The following is a 15165-nucleotide window of genomic DNA, read 5'->3' as shown; positions in this document are numbered from 1 at the left end:
CCCGCCGCGGTGGCTCAGTGGTTTCGGCGATCGGCTGCTGACCCGAAAAACGCGAGTTCGCTTCCGGGCGCTGCGGTCGAATTTCGATGGAGGCGAAATGCTAGAGGCCCGTGTACGATGTCAGTGCTTGTTAAAGAATCCCAGGTGGTCGACATTTCTAGAGCCCTTCACTACGGCGGCCCTGATAGCCTGAGTTACTCTGGGACGTTAAACCCTAATAAACCAATATACCAATATCGTGCTCCGTTACTTTTTTGCTCACCTCTACACTAAGGACGATCACATAAAATGGAAGATAATGTGTAGCGTCCGGAACTTGATCAAATCCTGTTCTTTAAAGATTACAAGACATGTTGCCTCCTCCATTGCCTGCTGTGGTGCGGATATGTATCAGCGAAGAAGAAGGCTGAACCATTTTATGAATACACCATATACGTGTTCTCAAGTAAAGCAGCCAAACGCAGTGCGTTGTTCTCAGCGCCGTGCGCGCGCCACAGGTGCTGCACGAACCCGGGTGTGAGAGTGGGGATTTGAATGCCCCGGTCGCTTCTTGCAGCTCGCTGTCGATGCTTATAGGAGAGAGAGAGTGGGTGAAATCAAAGGAAAGTGACAGATCAGGGGTCCATTTATTGGCGCTGCTTTTTTGCTGTGATTGCTCGTCGTCAACATCAGCAGTGCTTTTGCCCGGCTCGATACCATCCACCACCTCTTATAGAATATGCCAATAGAAAAAATTCATTTCTTTCCATTTAACCAAAAAGATAATTTAAGACTTCGTATCTGAGTGGCCACTGATGGAAACCGACATTCTGGTGGTGTTAAAACCGCGCCTGGCAATAACCGTCATCCCGCGATGGCTCTACGAATTCACTATATATATATATATATAGTAGTTGCAGGAGGTATTGTCGTTCAATGGGCCAGGAAGACTTGTAGAAGAAGGGGTCACAACCTTGCAATTATCTTAATTTAATACCGACAGTTTCGGACGGAGGACCGTCCTTCCTCAGGGAGGACGGTCCTTCCTGAGGAAGGACGGTCCTCCGTCCGAAACTGTCGGTATTAAATTAAGATAATTGCAAGGTTGTGACCCCTTCTACTATATATATATATATATATATATATATATATATATATATATATATATATATATATATATATATATATTGTAACGGGGGGTTTGTTACGAGGTACTGGGGCGACGGGAACGGCAACGGCAGCAGTCTCGGATCAGGTCGGCAAAAGACACACAAGCGTTGCGCTGGCAAAAACTCTCGAGAACACTGTCACCTCGTCTTCGTCTTTTCAAATCACCCGACGCATCTTCTTCTTTATCCTTACAATCGCCCCGGGGACAAGAGGAGCCATCCTGGCGACTTAGGATGATGGCAAGACGGCGGGGTCGTAGTAGGGCTTGAGGCGCTGGACATGAACGGTCTCCCGTCCTCGGCGGCGGAGATCAGGAGACGGCGTGAGGGGTTCCACGATATAATTAACCGGAGAGGTGCGCTCCAGCACACGGTAGGGACCATGGTACTTCGCAAGAAATTTTGAGGAGAGACCGGGAGTTCCTGAAGGGATCCATAGCCACACAAGTGCGCCAGAAGTGTAGTTCGGTGAGGTTTGGTCGTGGTCGAGGCGGGAGCGCTGGCGATGCTGGGTGTCAGTCGTGAGTGACCGGGCAATTTGGCGGCAGGCTTCAGCGTGTTGCGCGGCTTCGGAAACAGGCCGATATTCGGATTCATCAGGGCGGTAAGGGAGAATTGTGTCGATAGTAGCAGAGGGTTGGCGGCCGTAAAGTAGGAAGAAAGGAGAGAATCCGGTGGTAGACTGCGTAGCGGTATTGTACGCATAAGTAACGTACGGAAGGACGAGATCCCAATTCGTGTGGTCAGAAGCGACGTACTTGGACAGCATGTCTCCGAGTGTGCGGTTAAATCGTTCAGTGAGGCCATTGGTCTGCGGATGATAGGCGGTGGTAGTTCGGTGAATCGTGTTGCCCTCTTTGAGAAGCGCCTTCACCACCTCAGATAAGAACACACGGCCTCGGTCACTGAGCAGTTCACGAGGTGCACCGTGGCGAAGGATGAATCGGTGCAAAATGAAGGAGGCGACGTCCGTCGCTGTGGCAGCCGGAAGGGCAGCAGTTTCGGCATATCGTGTAAGGTGATCCACCGCTACTATAGCCCAACGGTTGCCGGCTGCAGTGTAAGCGGACCGTATAGATCAATGCCAACGCGGTCGAATGGGCGTGGAGGGCATGGTAACGGCTGCAGCTCAGCAGCAGAACGATGGGGAGGTCTCGCGACGTTGGCAGGGAATGCATGAGCGGACGTACTTCATGATAAAGGTGTACATTCCGCGCCAGTAGTAGCGCAGCCGTATGCGGGTGTAGGTCTTGAAAACGCCCGCGTGACCGCTGTGGGGGGCAGCATGGAAGTATGCGCAGATCTCCGAGCGTAAGTGACGTGGAATAACGAGCAGCCACTTGCGACCTTCGGAGTTGTAGTTACGGCGATAAAGTAGGGTGTCACGAATCGCAAAATGGGCAGCTTGGCGGCGGAGCGCACGTGACGGTGAAGCAGCCGTCGGGTTGGCGAGAAAGTCAAGAAGGGAAGCGATCCATGGATCCATGCGTTGCGCTGAAGGCATGTCGCTGAGGCGAAGCAAGGGCAGAGAAGCGTCGGAGGTGGAAAGGCTGGCGATCTCGGCTGGAAGGGGGCAGCGTGACAGTGCATCAGCGTCTTGGTGCTTGCGGCCGGTGCGATACACGACGCGGATATCATATTCTTGCAAGCGAAGGGCCCACCTAGCGAGGCGGCCGGAGGGGTCTTTCAGGTTGCAAAGCCAACAGAGCGCATGGTGGTCGGTCACAACGTCAAAAGGGCGCCCATAGATGTACGGTCGAAACTTCGCGAGGGCCCATACAATCGCCAAACACTCTTTTTCAGTTACGGAGTAGTTGCGTTCTGCTGGTGTGAGTGTGCGGCTAGCATAAGCAACGACGTATTCGTCAAAGCCAGGTTTTCGTTGGGCGAGGACAGCGCCGAGGCCAACACCGCTGGCGTCCGTGTGAACTTCGGTAGGAGCGGCCGAGTCGAAATGGCGCAGAATGGGCGGCGCCGTGAGGAGACGGCGTAAGATGTTGTATGCGTCGTCGCACGCTGGAGACCACAGGGATAAATCCGCACTTCCAGACAGCAGTTGAGTCAAAGGCGCAGCAATGGACGCAAAGTTGCGAATAAACCGGCGGAAATACGAGCACAAACCCAGGAAGCTGCGCAGGTCTTTGATGGAGGTAGGTTTGGGAAAGTCAACCACAGCACGAAGTTTCGCTGGGTCGGGACTGACGCCCTGCTTAGAGACAACATGACCTAAGATGGTTAATTGACGGGCGGCAAAACGGCATTTTTTTAAGTTCAGCTGCAGGCCGGCGTCAGAGAGGCAGGTCAAGACGTGCTTCAAACGGGAGAGGTGGGTGTCAAAGTCCGGGGAAAAGACCACAATGTCGTCGAGGTAGCAAAGGCATGTCTTCCACTTAAGTCCGCGCAAAATGGTGTCCATCATCCTCTCAAAAGTCGCGGGGGCGTTACAAAGCCCGAAGGGCATCACCGTAAATTCATACAAGCCATCCGGTGTCACAAAGGCGGTTTTGGGGCGATCGGCTTCTTTCATAGGAACTTGCCAGTACCCGGAACGCAAATCGAGGGAGGAAAAGAGTTCGGCCCCTTGCAAAGAGTCCAGAGCGTCGTCTATGCGCGGCAGGGGATAGACATCTTTGCGCGTAATCTTATTAAGGCGGCGGTAATCTACACAGAAGCGTATGGAGCCATCCTTCTTTTTGACGAGCACCACAGGCGACGCCCATGGGCTGCTTGAGGGCTGAATGACGCCGCTCTGGAGCATCTTGTCGACTTGGTCTTCTATAACTTGGCGCTCGGCGACAGGCACACGATAGGGACGTTGTCGCAGCGGTGCGTGGTCACCTGTGTCGATGGCATGGGTGACTGTGGAAGTTTGGCCCAAGGAACTTTGATGTGAGTCAAATGACGAGCGAAACTGATTAAGTAAAGTGAGAAGCTGTGCCCTTTGCGGCGCTGGAAGGTTGTCGTCGATGGAGCGAAGGAATGCTTCGGTTGAGGAGGGATCGGGCGCAGCAGTAGGTGGGCTGAGTGCGGCTATGGAGAGGTGCGGCGCGTCGTCTATCTCTTCGCGGATGAGCAGAGACGCGAATGGTTGTACCGTGCCGAGACATTCACCTAGGCGCAAGGCGTTGGGGAACGAGAATGGGTTAGACACGAACAGTACGGAGAGGCCAGCGGATATAGTCAGTACGGCGTATGGCAGAGGCAGACACTTGCGGTGCAGAAAGATAGGGGACGGAGTGAAGAGGACAGTGTCGTCACGAAGAGGGCCGCAAGAGAGGGGTACGAGGACTGAAGAGCAGGGAGGCAGGTCAATGTCTTCGGCAACGAGGGCCTTAACACAGGCACCAGGAGGGGCAGTGTCCAAGACAGCTTCGGGCAGGTGAGAGAACTCGACTTCGGCTCGAGCACAATCGATGATAGCAGCATGGCGCGATAGGAAATCCCAGCCCAGGATAACAGCATGAGAACAGCAGGGCAGTACGACGAATTCGACGGCATAGATGGTCCCCTGGATTACAACGCGAGCGGTACACGCTGCTGACGGCTGGATGTTCTGAGCGCTGGCAGTGCGCAGTGAGAGTCCAGCAATTGGCGTCCTTACTTTTCTTAAAGAACTACACAGCTTTGCGTCCATGACGGAAACGGCAGCACCAGTGTCGACAAGCGCCATGACAGAAACGCCGTCGACGGAAATTTCAATGAGGTTAGCGGCTGACGGATGAGGCCTTGCGAAGTTCGTTGTGGACGCAGTTCTCGCCTCAGGAACTGCGGCGCCTAGTTTTCCTCCTGGTTAGCGGTGGGGCGACGTCGCATAGGCGAGATAGACCGGCGTCGTGGAGAAGAGGGCCGGCGGCTGGAGAGGGTAGAACGGTCCGGCGAGAAAGTACGACTTTGCGGCGGCGCAGCTGGCACAGAGTACTGACTCGGTGGGGGCCAGTACCCAGGAGCTTGGGGAGGAATTTCCGCGTCCGGGAGACGACGGCGGCAATGCCGAGCTACATGACCTGGGAGACCACAAAAGAAGCAAATCGGCCGATTGTCCGTTGTGTGCCAGGAATCGCTGACCCTTGGAGTTGGTCGACGGTAAGCCACTGGCCCTCGCAAATGCGCCGGAGGCGCACTATAGATTGGCGGCTGCGGTCTTGCGACGACATCGGCATACGTCACTGGAGCCGAGACAGAAGGCGGTCTCGCGACGGCTTCGGCATATGTGAGCGGAGCCGCCACAGGTTGTGGTCTGGCGACAACGTCAGCGTATGTCAGCGGAACCGTGACAGGTGGTGACGGATGAGCCGGTGGAAGAGCCTCAGCAACTTGCTCTTGAATTGTATGTCGGAGCGCTGGAGTCAGATATGATGGTCGGTCGTGAGCGCTCGGCAGAAAGGAAAGTTGACGTGCCACTTCTTCCCGCACGAAGTCTTTAATCTGCTGTAGCAGCGAGGGGTCAGGAGCAGGCGTGAGCCCAGCGAGCGACTCAACCTGCTGTGGCCGCTGGCGTGTCAGAATCCTCTGCTTGCGCAACTGCTCAAAGCTTTGACACAGCGTGACGACTTCAGCAACGGTACGCAAGTCGCGCGCTAGAAGCATCTGAAAAGCGTCGTCATCGATGCCTTTCAAGATGTGTTGGATCTTGTCGGCTTCCGACATACGAGCGTTGACCCGCTTGCACAAGTCGACGACATCTTCAATGTAGCTAGTGAAGCTTTCACTAGCCTGCTGAGATCGTTCACGCAATCGCTGTTCGGCTCGGAGTTGCCTGACAGCCGGTCGACCAAATACGTCTGCAAATTTAGTCTTAAAGGTGGACCAGGTTTGAATATCTGCCTCATGGTTGCGATACCAAAGGTTAGCCACACCGGCGAGATAAAAGATGACGTTGTTTAGTTTCGTCACATCGTCCCATTTGTTGTATACGCTCACCCGCTCGTACGATGTGAGCCAATCTTCAACATCGTTCTCGTCAGTCCCGCTGAAAATGGTCGGGTCCCGTTGACGAAGGGAGCCGGCACAGATGACAGCCTGGCCCACTTGTACGGCCTGGTGTTGGACGTCCTCAGGCATCTTGCGCGTCGGGAGAGCACGACTACGGAGCTCCAGGGCCGATGTTTTTACCCCGGCTCCTCCACCAAATGTAACGGGGGGTTTGTTACGAGGTACTGGGGCGACGGGAACGGCAACGGCAGCAGTCTCGGATCAGGTCGGCAAAAGACACACAAGCGTTGCGCTGGCAAAAACTCTCGAGAACACTGTCACCTCGTCTTCGTCTTTTCAAATCACCCGACGCATCTTCTTCTTTATCCTTACAATATATATATATATATCTGCCTTCAGCCGCTTCTACCTCGCGGCTCCTGCTCCTTGATCCAGAGACAGCGCTGCTCAGTGGATATGCGGAAACAGTGATGCTGACAGGAACAAGGATCCCGGAGGAACAATTCCAGTAAAAATAATGGTGTTTTCGTTACGTACTGAAGCGCGAGCGGACATGTGGTTGCGATATCGACTGACGCCACCAGGGCCGGAAGGGTTAATATTTTATTCACTCCAGCGGGTACCTATTACCTTTTCTAACAGTTAAGCAACTTTCCCTTTCATTCGACATAAACAGAAGTAAAGAAACAAAAATTATCTTCAAAACACGACGCTTTGTTGTTAATAGCTTTGACCGAAAAGAAATATAATTTAGAGGTAACTAGCATCTACCCCCAAGCGTTGGTTTACAGATGTCTTTCGTTCTATTAGACGACCAGTTTGATATCAGATAAGTCCTTTCTTATGCCTTGACAACACATTTTTTTGCTAAACCCAGCGCTTTGATAGGGGATGAGCTGCACGTCACATCTGCAGACAAACTTCCAGCTATTTCCCTCTGTGAGCGCACATCAAGATCAATAGGTTAAATTTTTAGCGCATCAAGTCGCACACTAGTTCAAAAGGTGGATCCGAATTTTCAACTTACCTTGAGGCCTTGAAGGAGGCTTTGAAACAGTAATTGAATCATAAGGTTCGGCGTCCTCGGATTCCCAACGCTCCCAATTAAATAACTTTCCTTCGAGTTCCTCATCTGATATTCTGTAGAGAAGCGGTTCTGTCAGGCACATATGCTTTGGGCGATATCCGAGTGTACTTACTGTGTGTTGTTTTCGAAGTGCCTCGTAAAGGACACTTTCGAGCCCTGAACCTCCAGTATGGTGTCCCTCCTGCATTTAACGTCTCCTTGTTCAGTCGTATTGACAACCCAAATAACTTTGTCTTTTTGCAGGAACTGCAATTGAAATGAAATAATATTTTTAGGCTGAAGTAAATCTCTCACAAAAAAAACAGAATATGCCGGAAGTTTACGGCGAGTTTTTTTGCCTTCTCTCTAATGCTAAAAACAGATTAGTAGCTGCGGTTAAACGGTAGAAACGACAGCGTACAAGCGCCAGTCTCGTTCGACGCTAATGTGACACAATTCCAAGACACTTTGTATGTAGACACTTTCCATCGCGCAAGGAGCATGGGAAATAAAAAGAAAGTTAGCAGTGTGGAAGTGAATGTATAACGCTACCTTCGTTATCAGAGTCATTCATGGCTGGACGCAAAAGTGGAACATCTCACTTAGCGCATAGCACACACTAGTCAAAAGAAAGGAACACAGAGGACAAAACCCGCCGCGGTGGCTCAGTGGCTACGGCGCTCGGCTGCTGACCCGAAATACGCGGGTTTGATCGCGGCCGCGGCGGCCGAATTTCGATGAAGGCGTAATTCTAGAGGCCCGTGTACTGTGCAATGTCAGTGCACGTTAAAGAAACCCTGGTGGTCGAAATTTCCGGAGCCCTTCACTACGGCGTCCCTCACAGCCTGAGTCGCTTTGGGATGTTAAACACGAATAAACCAAACCTAAACCAAATCAAAACACGGGGTGTTTCGTCCTCTGTGTTCCTTTATTTTATCCGGTGTGTGCTTTGCGCTAAATGAAATGAAAATAATGGCTGAGAAAGAGCTAGCCTATCAGTTAATTCTTCAAAAGTATTCATTCCCCCCGCGCCCGATTAAATGCGGCCTTCCTCAGTGCTTTAACTAATGCATTGAGATCGCTTCGGTTGCTCTGAAATTGAAAACCTCTCTTGAGTTGCTACTTGACGTTGTGGTGTGTACGCCGTGGAGAATTGACAAGCCAGCTGAAGTGGCGAAAAAAAAAAATTGCCGGGTGGACTTGAGTCTAATGAGAACGGAAGAAGGTAGCTGGGGAGATAGCAAGAATTGTTGTGTGGTCGTCAAAGAACAGAATCCCGCCTCTATTACTGCGCTCGATTTCATGCTGAGGAGCGGCTTTCGAGTTAAGGCGTGGTAAGCGACCACAACAAGCTATATTATTGTAGAAGCAGTCACGCGCGTGCGAACGTTCCAGATAAATCTAGTAGCATCTCTCGATCGTCAGAAACAAAGTGATAAAATCACGCACCGATGGCTTCCAGCATGAAAAAAAAATAATTGCACACATTTCTGCATTATTACAATTATTTCTGCTTCCTTTGCCAAAAGACCATGCAAAGAGTACGCTTCTACTTTACATTGTTCAGATCCCCCTTTCATGAGTAACCACCCTTTCTTAAAAAAGTAGGCTGAATATAAGCAAGTATTGGAAGGTGTAAACATTTTTAGAAAACCATTAGCTGTCGTGAGAGCTACACAAAAAATGCCTTTGTGAAGAGCTGTACAACAGAAATGGGGCTCTCTTCATTCCAGAATTCCGCAGGTTGATGACACTGTTTTGACACTCGTAGGGGTATTATGCCTACAGTGAGGAGGCATGGCGTCATGTTTTGTTCGAAAAAAGGGTACATTAACATACTTCACCCGTTTTCTCGGCCCATTGCAAATAAGCAACCTTATTGCATCGGGCGGTGTCGCACATTGGCTGACTTTTATTGCTGGCTTCAGCTATTGTCTTTGTATAGTATCATTGTGTCTGCGCATTAAGACCTTTAAAATGAGAACATAATGATGTTAGGTGCTTTCGCAGGCGTGAGAGGATTGGTGGTTTCTGTTCCGGAAGGCTTTGTGGAGTTTGGCCCGAAGAGCTGCTCTCCAGCACAGGCCTCACCGCCAATTTCGGCGTCTGATTATCCCGCTTTGTTACGCCTCCGTGCCCTCTCAGCCGTCACCCCGCCGCCATCAGACCATCCACGTCTTGGCACCGCTACCGGCGCCTGTCTTCTGCAACGGACACTCCTCCCCCCTCCCACCCTGCTGCTGCGCCTCGGAAGTTCTTTTACATTTAGTCTCTTCCGGGCGCTTGTGCGTTTCTCAAGGCGTGGTCATTGTTGTGCGCCGGTCAACATAACATACGCGTTGCGTGTGCTTGGAAGCAACCTGTTCTTGCCCCAGGATCGTGAGTGGATCTGGGCCATTTAGCTCTATCACAGTAGCTACACATTCATTGGAGATTATAACCGGCACTGCGTGCTGGAGGCGATTCTGAGGGAATGGACTCAAGGTAAACGTTGGAAAGGTGCTGGTTGAAAAGAGCACCTCTTCCATTCCGTTGACTGGTGAATATTTAATCGAAGGCCTCGAATCTGGCAGTCTTGATGCCGTAGGTAGCATAAGAGAATTCACGCACAACTTTCACCCTCATGGTTCGACCACGTTCCTACGTGGCACTCTCGGTATTGCAACACGTACTACGTCCGCTGCTATAGACGAGGGTTGCGTTGGTGAACGTTCTCAAGGTTCGCTTACACTACACATAAATGCCCCCAAAAGTAGCAGATTGGGCAGCCGTCACAACAGCTAAGTTGAATTCCGAGATCAAGAGTTCGGAACCTACCTGCAGATATTAATCTCCCAATATAAATACTACAAAATTAAAAAAAAAGATATCCCCTATGTTCCTTGGTTTCGTTGATGGCTGTGGCTAGAGTTCCGTCCAGACGGAACTACAATTTGAACGCTAGACACTCCGTTCGGGACATTGCTGACTTCAGTCATTTATGTAATAACGAGCACCTCTTTCTATTCCTTTGTCTCTTTGTGGTCCTTAAGGGTAACGGACTGAATTCCAACAGAAGACAAGCATAGCAGGGGAAGCCAGTTTACGGAGATAGGATCGCCGCAGCTGGCGTAGGTCAGTGTTATTTGGAGAGATATGGGAGGGGCTTTTGTCACACAGTGAGCGTGGTCAGGCTGATGGTGATTGTCCTGGGGCATCCTGTATTTTGGCAACAAAGTGCACGTTGCATGGTCGCCATTGTCAAGGACAATTTTGTGAGAAAAGCGAGCTTGTCAAGTAGTGGGTTCACAGCTTGGGTATTCAATCATGGACGATTCTTCTATGTGTGACGGCAAAAAAGTTCCTCTAGAGGGAAGAGGAAAATACCTCATTCTATGTGTATACAGTTTTCAAGCAGCCGAATAATTTCTCCAGCGTAACTTTTTCTGAATCCTCAAGCTGGCGCTTGCGGCCGCGCGAATTTTTGATGTACACATATAGTTTTTATGTTTACTATGCTTCTAAGAGACCTGCTAATAAAGAAAGACCATTTCAATAGCTATTAGTGAACTTCTTTGATGTTCAGTGTTTGTACGCCATACGTGGACATTCTCGCCCTTGATTAATGCTTGTGACGGCTAGGCGTGGAAAAATAAACTGTTAAGCAATAATCCCAGTAGAACAACCCTATTTATTTTAGAAAGAAGAATTTATTTCTAAAATAGTTTCTTTTAAAATCAGGTTATCAACAACAGTACAACGATTATTACAATAAAAAGAAAATTTTAGCAGTGGAAGTATTCATAGTCTGTATAATGCTGACGAAATAACAAGCGGCATTTTCTTCTAGTGGTAAACAGAGTTCACAACATTGAGAAAAAAAGTTACCTGCGTACTTAGGGCTGTGACTATTAAGGAGGTGTGAAATAAACTTACGTTTCTGAAGTCATAAATTTTATCTTCGCCGTTGTTTCCATCAGTTGCCACTGTTACCACGAACAGGGTGAACACCAGCGCTCGAAGAAACCTAAGCTCAGCCATAGCTTCTGTATTGAAGTTCTGTAGAGGTTTCTCTTATGACAGGAGAATTTATAGAAAGCGGAATGCTTCCAAAGGTGAAGAAAAACAGCGAACAATATTTCGATTTGTAAAGCTACCCTTTTAGATTTTTCAATTATCTGGAAATACCATCTACGGGGCAACAGTTTGTTGAACGCAAAGAAAAAGGCAGTGCCCTCCCCCAGGAGCTCTTTCGCCGTAAAAAGGTTCTGTATTAAAGGTTGCAGACGTCAAAGCGATGATAAATATGTCCCGCGAAATGAAACGACTATTTCTAGACACCTCATGAGTGTCGCTATCCTTTTATAAATATTGATTGTTTCGTACTTGCCACGTCTGACAGCGCTTGCAGAGCAAACTAAGAATGACGTCAGTGACGACACCAGAGAGTTTAATCATGACGCCACTGGACTGTTTTGAAACTTCAGAGTGCTGAAGCTCTGCCGCGTCTATGATAATAAATGAGAAGCGCTTCTAACAATGGCTGAGGGTATGAAGCAGTATTATCACGCTGCTATAGGGCCTACCACATATCGCGTTTTTTCACCAGCATCCGAAAAGGCACACACCACCTCTTTACATGATGGTCTGGCTCAATGACGTCTCCTTTGAGAAAATCACAACGATTTGCGCACGCACGCACGCACGAACACACACACACACACACACACACACACACACACACACGCGCGCACGCACGCGCACACGCACACACACACACACACACACACACACACACACACACACACACACACACACACACACACACACACACACACACACACACACACACACACACACACGTGCGATTCCTCCACAGATCCTTCATTGATTTTTTTTGCGGTTTTGGGGCGGCGCACCAACATACCATCAGAACACTGATCAAGATGGAAAGTGGGCAAGAAGGAGAATGCGAAAAGCTTTTAATTTTAAGGGCAATTTTTCGCTTGAGCTTGAAAAGAAAATCACCTGGAGTCTTGCGGCACCTTCCTCAATGTCCGGAGGGAGCTGCCTGTTTGCGAACTCACATCAAGCAGTAGCAAGCGGGGTTAGAAAAAGAAGCTGCATATGACGCTTGTGAAGTGTTATCTTGTAGCAGTATAGACAATTTTTATGGTGTGGATTAATTGCTGTATTGGTCACAGTGAGTGTCGCATTTGTGACAGACTTGATAACAGGCATAGAAATGTTGAGGAGCGATAGAAATATCTCACATTTTACTGCGAACTGAGCAGCTGCGGAAGTAGGGGTAAAAAATTCAGGGTAGACTGCGAAGGCAACGACACGTATAAGCTTTCTGAGTATCTTATTAGAAAAGAAAAAAATGAGGACTTCAGGGGTTCTTCGAGTTTTTTGTAAGCCAAGCTCACTCCTAGTTGGCATTTGCCTCTTAAGTGCCGAACAAATTTGCTCGATGCTAGGGCCCTAAGTGTTGGAACTGACATCTTCCACATGGTTTGGGCGTGTCAATAAAACCCATCTATCCCCCCCCAACCCCAACCCCAACCCCAACAGAGAGGACTGTGAGGCGGCCCTGCTCGGCTGTCAGGACCTAAAGACCCAAAAGGCCTTGGTTCACCGGACGCGGGCGGCGTTGATTGCCAATGGGGCCCCGGAATAGAGGCTCCACCCAGTATTTTTAAGGGAAAGGGCCAATAGGGTCCTACCACAATCACCTCTCTGTAGAAAATTTTATAGGCGATAAATGGTTGTCACCACCACCAACAATTGCGTGCATTTTAGTATAGGTCTCTCAATTTTCTTTCAATTTGTCGAGCATCCTCACGATTTCTGCATTGCAAGCAATAAATTTAGTAGACTCCTTTCTGATGAATTAGCCAGTTGTGTGTGTTCCTAATCTGTGTGCGTTTGTGTATGATGGTTGCGCTAAGTTACTTTAAAGTACAAAAATGTGCACCTCTGAACTCGCATTCTTAGTCTAAATTTTTTCTCCTGTTCTCTGTCCCTGTTAGAATGCTGAAATCCGCTAACGTATATATACCAGGCAATTAATGAATGCTGCCCAGTAAATTTTAAATATAGTGTTCTGAGGTAAAGTGAAGCTTTTTGCAGCATTAATACCAGGGTTGGCGGACAGAAAAAACAGGTGAATCATTATAACCATAAACTTGTTAAGAAAGTCTAATAGTCAACATTTTACTATTTCCGCTAGGCATCTGGCTGCAAATGGAGACTTAGAGCAGCCTTTAGTGAAACATATAATAGTTTTTAGAATTTCGAAAACGCGATTACTTTCTCCCCTTTGACGAATTCGGGCCATTTCTCGAGCCATCAGAAAATGCGCTTTTGATGGAGGGCGCAAAGCGACGTCGATAAAATTCCAAAACTCTGTGACGCGCGTACCGCAATCTCAGCCCCGTCCGTGCTGCAGTGCTCCCTGTTCTTGCCATTTCGCTGCACCCTCGCGGGCGGGACAGAGATTATCACGCTGTACTTGCGTCACGGAGTGTCGCGATTTGATTGACGACGCTCTGTGCCCTTCTCAGGTTGTTTTCATATTGTTCCAGGAATGACCCAAGTTAGTCAAGCCACAGCGGTGAGGGTAATAGAGTTTTCGAAATGAGAGAAACTGATATGGCTATTACTTACAGCCGTCTAGAATTCTCTAATCGCAGTCAGGTGGCTATCGGCGATAGATAACATTCAACTCTGAGATTTCTGTAATCACTTTGCTAGTTAACTTGATTCGCCTGTTTTTCGACAACCGGCAATCACAGCCATTATTTTGCCGCAAAAACTTCAGTTTACCTCGAAAATACAATTTTTTAAAATAAGTGGCAGGTTCCCTAAACCACCTGGTATAAGAAAATAAATGGGGCTTAGCCGGTAGCCCTCCCGACGAAAGATATATATATATATATATATACCGTATTGTGCGTCTTTATCGTAAAGACTTTCAAAATTTTTCTTAACTCAACCGCTGGCTCGTTTGCGGTGAAACTGCACACAGAGCTTGCGTATTATGGTAACTTTTGTATCGTAGCAAGTTTTACAACGGTAATTCCTTAGTTAAGCCATGCATGATGCAAAAGCACAATCGTCTGCGTCGAGATCGGCGTACCGAAACCCAAAACACCGAGTTTTTGCTGAAGGGCAGCAGTGGCGCCATCTGTCTGCCACAACGAAATTAAACAAGAAAAAAACAGCTCAGGACTTCGCGACGTCGTCCTCCGACGAGCCACGAAAGCAGACGATATAAGCTGAATTGGATAAAGTCATTGGACGAAAAAAAGACGTCAAACAATATTCTTTTAACCGCACAGCCTCGTTAAAATAGTTGTTTCTGGCATTTTTTTCCGCTCAGTTGGCCGAAAATGTTCGAAGCGCTTCAGTTCTTGCAACGCTCTCTTTGGCGCCTTGCGATGCTTTCCACTGAAGAAGATCGGTCTTCCGATCGAAACGTCGAGTTTAATAAATATGTTTCCTTTAACGAAGCGTATACTTCACTATATATTCTTATAAGCAGTCTAGTACTTCACGCTTTCGCAACCTATATATATATATATATATCAGTAGCGTAGCTTGCAGCTACACAATTATCTGCAGATTCATAAAGAGTTGTTCTCCAAACAGTTATTGCTTTTAAGTCTCATACCAGTAGTGCGGGAGACACCTTAGTGTTATGCGTTCAGTCTTGCATCTGTTTTAAGAGGGAGGTAGTACTACATAAATTGTCAGACTTTCCATATTTACCTCACATGTTAATGCATGATTGGTACCTTGCAATATGACTGTGTCAGCGTTCGTCACGATGACGTTTTAGTTGCTGGCACAGGGGGATGCAGGAAAAATCATTCTCTCCCCCCAATCACCCCTTCCCCCACCCGAGAGGACTGGGAGGCGGCCCTGCTCCGCCGCCAGGAACTATTGGCCCGACAGGGCCTGATTCGGTGGACCTGCGCAGCGGTCCTGACCAACGGGATCCCGGAATGAGGAAATCCGCCTAGTATTGTAAGGAGC

The 15165-nt window shown here is 48.8% G+C and overlaps 1 protein-coding gene across 1 annotated transcript; it reads right to left on the bottom strand.

Moving 5' to 3' along the window:
• Window positions 1-4420: 4420 nt before the first annotated feature.
• On the bottom strand, window positions 4421-6407 carry LOC149331905 (uncharacterized). Its single transcript, XM_089555595.1, has one exon. The coding sequence runs from the start codon at window positions 6207-6209 to the stop codon at window positions 4923-4925; it is 1287 nt and encodes a 428-aa protein (XP_089411721.1). The 5' UTR covers window positions 6210-6407; the 3' UTR covers window positions 4421-4922.
• Window positions 6408-15165: the final 8758 nt, after the last annotated feature.

Source organism: Amblyomma mixtum, chromosome 8 (genome assembly GCF_055824585.1).
Source record: "Amblyomma mixtum isolate Tamu chromosome 8, ASM5582458v1, whole genome shotgun sequence".
Classification (NCBI taxonomy): Eukaryota; Metazoa; Arthropoda; class Arachnida; order Ixodida; family Ixodidae; genus Amblyomma; species Amblyomma mixtum.
The sequence above is the reverse complement of the archived record's forward strand: the minus strand, read 5'-3'. Positions and strand labels throughout refer to the sequence as shown.

Excerpts from the sequence above, each read along its gene's own strand:
- LOC149331905 (XM_089555595.1), bottom strand. The coding sequence starts at position 6,209 with ATGCCTGAGGACGTCCAACACCAGGCCGTACAAGTGGGCCAGGCTGTC.